Here is a 7,248-nt window from a genome sequence, read left to right as displayed (position 1 = left end):
TGCTAAGAGGAGAAGACAGTACCTGAACCAGCAATAGAAGACAACAAAATGGTAGAAACCATTTTTCTTTCCTTCTCCTTCTTTTATTTTAGATCTTTCTTCAAAGATATTCGTTATCTCCTCTAAAAGATTTTTCCCCCTTTCTCCGGATCTCTTGCTTGAGATTTTATATTGGGTTCATTTAGGGTTTTTACAAAATGCCAAAATCTGAGTTTTTTCTTTTTTCATGCTTAAATCGGTTTTTGATGTAAGGGTATGAACTTGTATACTGCAGGTTTCCGTTTCCGTGAGCCAAACTTGTTTTTTTTCAAAAATTTCTATTTTTCTATAAAACGATTTTATTTTATTTTATTTTTTAAAAAATTTTGGAGGTAATCTCTGGGAGGAAAAAAAATGGTATTCACACATGGTGTAAATCTATGATCACAGTGCCACAGTGCCACAGTGAGTGTGGTTGGTGTGTGTGTATGCACGAGGTTTGCGTACTGTACCTATGGATATGAAATGCTGTCTGTGATTGTGTTTGTTTAATATATTGGAAATGTGCTGGATGTAAGACTCTACGTTGATTGTGTGTTTTTGGGTAGTGTAGAGTACTCACCCTTACATTCATTTTTCAAGTAATCAAGACGATCAGCACCGGGCTCAGTGAAGAGGTGGATGGAACTGCTATAGGACTTAGGACATTATTTTGAAAAACTGTTGTATTTGAATAAGTCTTATAGCAACTGTTTGATATAATTTGTAACACATTCCTTTATTTGAAATGGTTAATGAAACTTGAATTAAAAATAAAAATTTTATTATCTCAAAAAATTTACGAAATTTCTTATTTATGGAAATTAAATTTAAGGTGTTACACGTTTCACGTTTAATCAGTCTCTTAAACGTACTTTTGAGAGCGGTTATTTGGTAAACCGCTCTCACAAGTGGACTTTACAAAGCGATTTTTTGTGAACTGCTCTAAAAAATTTACTAAAGAGAGCGGTTAATCGCATAACTGCTCTCATTTATTCAGTACTTTAGAGAGCGGTTATGAGTGAACCGCTCTCAAAAGCTGGACCAAAGAGAGCGGTTAACGGTTAACTACTCTTTAATCTCAAACTTATAAGAGCGGTTCACGTTTAACTGCTCTCTTAAGTGTACTTTTGAGAGTGTTTCACATTTAACTGCTCTCTTAAACGTACTTCTGAGAGCGGTTATTTGATGAACCGCTCTCACAAGTGGACTTTGCAAAGCGATTTTTTATGAACCGCTCTCCAAATTTAAGAAACAATTTTTAATTTTTGGAATAAATCATATCAAAATAATTATGAGAATTATATGATTGCAAACTTATTAAAATATATTAAAGATCGTAGAAAAAACATATGCAAGTTAATGCCATACAAAAAATATATTAATTATGAATATAAGTAATATAAGTAATTCTCTCCCATCAGACTTTTGATTAAGGCTTCTCTCTCACATAAGTAGTATAATTAATAATATATATATATATATATATATATATATATATATGCAGATATGAGGCAGGATGAGTATTTAAGTACTCATACCCACACCCATTCCCATTAAAATTTGTGGATATTTTCTGTTGTGATCCAATTTTGATCGGTAATAGATATCAGGGCTTTGCAATATTTGATTGATTACAATCCTGTATATTCCATTTACTATAAAAGTTTCCAAGGAATTCATTAGAGGAATGTTTTCAATAAAAATAGTTTGTTCTTGTATGTTTCTACTGTTTTTCCAAATTACTCCTGCATATACATATAATTTAGAGGAATATGTAAGCGATTCATATACGGCAAAAATATATCAAAATATTTTTTCTAATTAATTTAATCCTGATATTGGTATCTAAATATTTGCCAATCACTTATAATTAATTCTATTAACACTCAATGATTATGCAATGTCAATATTCTTTTCCCTGAGTAAACATCTCCAATGATTATGCAAGGTAATTGGTCGAGAAAACATGAAGATCCTATGAGTTTGTTAATTCAATAACGGCTGAAAGAAAGGAATTAAGTGTGATTAACCTAGCTTTTATCTCGTTTTATCCTATAGTTCCATTAATTACACGTGGTATGATCGCCTATAATGCAACTAACTATGGCATGCTAAGGGTGATCAAATCTTAACATACACAACATAATCCAATAGAATAAAAACTAAACATTAAAGAAAAACCAATATTAAACATTAAAGTAAAGTAGTAGAATCTGCCATAGCCCTAGCTATAGGTTTAGTTACGTACAACAAAATAAACTACGAAGAACGTGATAAATAAACTCATAACCACAAAGAAAAATTCAAACAAAAGAAATCCAAAAAGGTAAAAGACGAAGAGAGTTCTTGTTCTCCGAAGGGCGCTCAATCACTTACTTGGACTCCAAGAAAAAACTTGTTATCCTTGCCAATAGTCTCCAATGACTCTCAAAGATGAGTTTAGTTAGAACTAAGAAGGGGATAAAGGTGTGTAGAGAAGTGGAAGTATCTCAAGTGTGAAGTGTAAAGCCTCTTTATATAGGCTATGACTTGATTTTTCAGTCGGTTGAACTCTATCTTTTTAAATTAGTTTTATACATAATCAAAATCGCTCCAAATTTTCATATCTAAGTTTAAATTTTAAATTCAAAATTCAAACTCAACTTTACATAGCAATGCCAAGAATTAAAAATATATAATTTTTATCCATAATATCTCTATAATGCACTAATAACAACTTCCAACTAAACTATAATAATTAATATATAACATAATTAGTGTAAATATTTATAAAATAGAGTTTAAGTGTATAAATATAAGTTATAAAATATATCAAAATATGAACTTATCACCATTCTTTGCCACTACAAACAATTACGAAAATACCTCACATAATCACACCTTACCTACTCATTTATCTCTCTAAGAAAGGGTGTGCAAACCTGCACCCACACTCCTATCCAACTTCTCATCTAGTCATGAATTCTCTTGATGAATAACCTCCAACAAATCATATCACCATAATGAACATTTGTTGCGTATTGATAAATGCTGAATAGAAGAAGTTAATTTACCATACTTAGTTTTTAACACTCACACCCACAATGAACTAGTACATAGCTTATTCTTGAATTAAAAGAAAGTTGATGTGAACCCTTGACAAACAAAGTTTTTAAAACTCAACAATAGATTTGGAACTCACCCTGAAAAACTATGAGAGGTTTGAAACAATAAAACTTAAACTCATTGGTTTGAAACGATGAAACGACCCATGTCTTACCTCAATAATAACAACCTAAAATACCTTAGCAGATAGTATGTAGAAAAAGAACAATGACGATGAATCGAAGGAATGAAGTTAAAAATGTACAATTGAGAAAGAAAAAGTAATCGCGAGGGATAAAAGTGAATTAATAAGAGGTTGAATATATAGATTAAAGATAACCATGAAGACATAGATTAAGTATATAGATCCACGTTGATTCCTTCCTCTTCAATGTATTAGCCCTTAAATCAAAATCTGTATCAAAACTTTTTTATATATACTTTTATGTTAACATTTTTTTTTTCTCTTTTTTCTCTCTCTATTTTCTTTAATTTTTTTATTGTCACGTTATTCTAGTCCGATCAAACTTTAACCTTTATAAGTAATTTGTTATTACTATTTTTTAAATGATAGACATTTTAAGAGTTTTATTTTTTCAAAAAAGGGTGCTTTTAGAAATTAGTTCTCTTTTTCGTGATGCAAATATTTTTTCTACATTAAAGATTTATTATTTTATTTCACATAATTTATTTTTAAAATTAAATACAAATCTCTTTAATTATTTTTAATGTAATATAATATTTTATTATTAACTATAACATTTACTCATTTTAAAATTTATAAATTTTAATACCAAAAAAAATTATAAATTTTAATTTCAGAGAATAGATAAATTTTGAGTATTTGATTCAACTCTACGTATGTGTTATATAATATTTTAATATATTAGTTGGACGGTAACGTGATTTTCTTATCTACACTCTAAAATTAGCCATATGCGCTTTAGATATATGCATGTTGTACATTTGTAAGTACAGTTCTAATATTTTATTAAATATAAGTTATTTCATTTAATTAATTAACATGATGAGGAATGAACTAATATCTATTTTTTTAATTTGAAAATGCTTTTGTTTAAGAATTCATATTAACAAATTCTACATAGAGATTGATATATAAAATTATCTTAAGTGAAAGCATTATTTATTAACTATTATTTCCTTCTTAGTTACGTCACGTAATTTTTCTTGCATTTAATATTTTATTTTTATTCAATTTTGAATTAAATTTTCAATTTTCAATTTACTTTCTTAATTTTACAAATCTCATCCTTTAACTATATATATATATATATATATATATATATATGATAATAGATTTGATAATTTAATTGACAAGCTAACTACTTCGTGACACTAATTAATAAGGATCTAACAACATATATAGTTCTGTCAACTAACTAATAAATTAATGAAAGCTAACAAATGAGTTAACAGCTACTTATGATAGATGTAGAAAGAAGAAGAAACGCGATGAATAGTTTGTGGGCAAAGGGGGCAAGAATCTGATAACCATAATTTTCAAAATAATAATCCTTCTTCTCAAATTATTGTTTCGGGCACCGCATGTTTTTAGTTAGAAAACATAAAATCTACCCTAAAGAAATCTTTCACTCAGTTTGAGTTTTTTTGAAGATAAATGTTTCTAAAAGGTAATAAAAATATTTTTTTTTAATTAAAGTCAATTTATGCACTTTAAAATTTAAAATTAAATTAATATGTTAATCCCTATAGTTTTTGGACATTTTAAATTAAGCTCATAATTTAAAATATTTTGATTAAGGTCTTAACGATGAATATCATATGTTTCTATTAAATATCAATCACATGGCATTTCTAATTTATTAATCTATTTTTTATTATTAATTTTTATAAGTATTTTTATTTGAATTTTGAAATTCTATTATTGTTAGGTGATAAATAATTCAACACTAAATTGATGTTCTATATTTCGAATTATATTTACTCAAATATTCAATACCTAACAACTAACATACGATAATTAAACTAAAAAATAAAAAAAGTTTTTAATATTCTAAAGTAAAAAAAAAAAAACACTTAAAATTATTGATTTTATATTTTTGTATCTATACATGTTTTTATAGTTGATTTTGTATTTTTGTATTTGTACATATTTTTATATCTATTTTAACTTCATTCCTTATCTTCCAAACAAAAGATTAGAAAAGCTGATTAAAAACAAAATTATCCTCCTTCAGAATATTTTCTTTTCCTTACAACTTTAATTATTTAAAACTCTTTAGATATATTAGATGATATTATTTATCGTTACGTGTTTAAAAAATATATTTATAAATTTTTGTTGTTTTCAACACTTTTTTTTTTCTAAATTACAAAAAAAAATTATATTTATGATATAATTGTATGACAAAATTATTTTTTAACAGTATATTATGATTAGAGTAAAATAATTTGTAATAATGATAAGAATTTTAGTTTTTATATTATATTAATATAGTTAATTTTAAATTATTTTAAGTTATTTTATTATAATAACAATATTTTTTAACCCATTGAAGTAAAAAATATATATAATCTTAGCGATGATATAACATTTTACTTTTATAAAATTGTATTATTATCTTTTACTATATGATATAATAATTTATGTAATCATAAAATTTATATTTTGATCATTTTGTTTAATAAAATATTAAAAATTATTTGGAAAATTTGAAAAGATAAAAATTAAATATTCTCTAGAGTGTTGTTCTGGAGAAAAAGGTGTAAAGTTAATTATAAATAATAATTAAAAAATAACAGTTGAAATTCTTATAATTACGTATTTTATTTTACATGTACGTATATCTACTTGTAATTTGAATTTTTTAAACTTTATATTTTAATTTTTCATATTTTTTGTAATTTCAATAATTCAATATTTTAATTTATTATTATTTAATATAATGAATAATTAGTGTTAAATAATTAAAATAATTTTAATATTATAAAATTTCGTAAATATAATAATGTTTATTAAAAATTAAATATTTTATTTAAAATTATATTTTAATTTATTTAATAATACCCATGTAGTAGATGGGAAATTTACTAGATATATATGTTATTGAATTTTAATTTTCATGAAGTAATAAGGGTAACTATATTCTTATAATTTATATTTACAAATTTTTTATGATTTATTTATTTTTCCTATATCTCTACATTACAATATCTATTTTATTTATCATTCTTTAATTTAAAATTTTGACAGTTTGAAAAACTAGTCGAATCAAACGGAGAATGACAGTTACAAGCTTCGAGATTTTCAAACTTTAATTCAAAGCGAATTTTTTTGTATGAACCGAAAAAGAAACAATTGTTATGCTGTGCCAGTTGTCTTCAATAGTGGCAAATCGAATTTCTATTTAAGGTTCTTTATGGGTGCACAGAGTTTATCATCTCTTCTTCGTGTCCTTTTTTGTTTACAATCACTCTCTCCATTTTCTCTGTTTGGTTCTCAAGAAATGGCTCTCACTGGTAAAGTGAGTACTGAACTTAAAATTCATAGCCCTGCTGCTAAGTTCTTCAATATTTTTGTGGAGCAACTTCACCACATTCAAAACATTACTGAAACTGTGCATGAAACCAAGCTGCATGAAGGAGAGTGGCATGATGTTGGTTCTGTTAAGCACTGGACTTACACTGTAGGTTGGTATTTATCTGTTAATAATTATTAGTAAATCATTTTGTCTCCTTAAAGTGTTAGAATTGGTCACTTTTGTCTCTGAATGAACAAAATAATGATTTTACTTTTAATCAATTATGCAAATCAAAGATCGGTCAAATTTTCTTTACAATTAATCGTCACACATTTTTTTATTGATGCTAATTGCTTATGAACTAACAGATGGTAAGGTAGCATCATGTAAGGAAAGCATTGAGGTGATTGATGCACAAAACAAATCACTCACTTTCAACATTTATGATGGAGATGTTGCAAAACAGTACAAGATCTTAAAGGCTCACTTACAAGTGATTGATCAGGGTGATGGCAGTGCTGTCGCTAAATGGACCTACGAATTCGAGAAGGTCAATGAAGATATTAAACCTCCATATGCCTACCTGGAATTTGTGACTAAAGTCACCAAAGATGTTGATGATCATCTTATCAAGGCATAG

The 7,248-nt window shown here is 26.3% G+C and overlaps 1 protein-coding gene across 1 annotated transcript; it reads left to right on the top strand.

Moving 5' to 3' along the window:
* The first annotated feature begins 6,544 nt into the window (after positions 1-6,544).
* On the top strand, positions 6,545-7,248 carry LOC113849963 (MLP-like protein 28). The gene is made up of 2 exons (XM_027480245.1): positions 6,545-6,777; positions 6,977-7,248. Exons 1-2 carry the CDS (start codon positions 6,594-6,596, stop codon positions 7,246-7,248), a joined length of 456 nt encoding a protein of 151 aa, XP_027336046.1. The 5' UTR covers positions 6,545-6,593.

The sequence above is a fragment of the Abrus precatorius genome, unplaced genomic scaffold (assembly GCF_003935025.1).
Source record: "Abrus precatorius isolate BTA unplaced genomic scaffold, Abrus_2018 Scaffold9, whole genome shotgun sequence".
Lineage (NCBI taxonomy): Eukaryota > Viridiplantae > Streptophyta > Magnoliopsida > Fabales > Fabaceae > Abrus > Abrus precatorius.
Note: the sequence above shows the minus strand (reverse complement) of the source record. Positions and strands in the feature narration are given on the sequence as shown.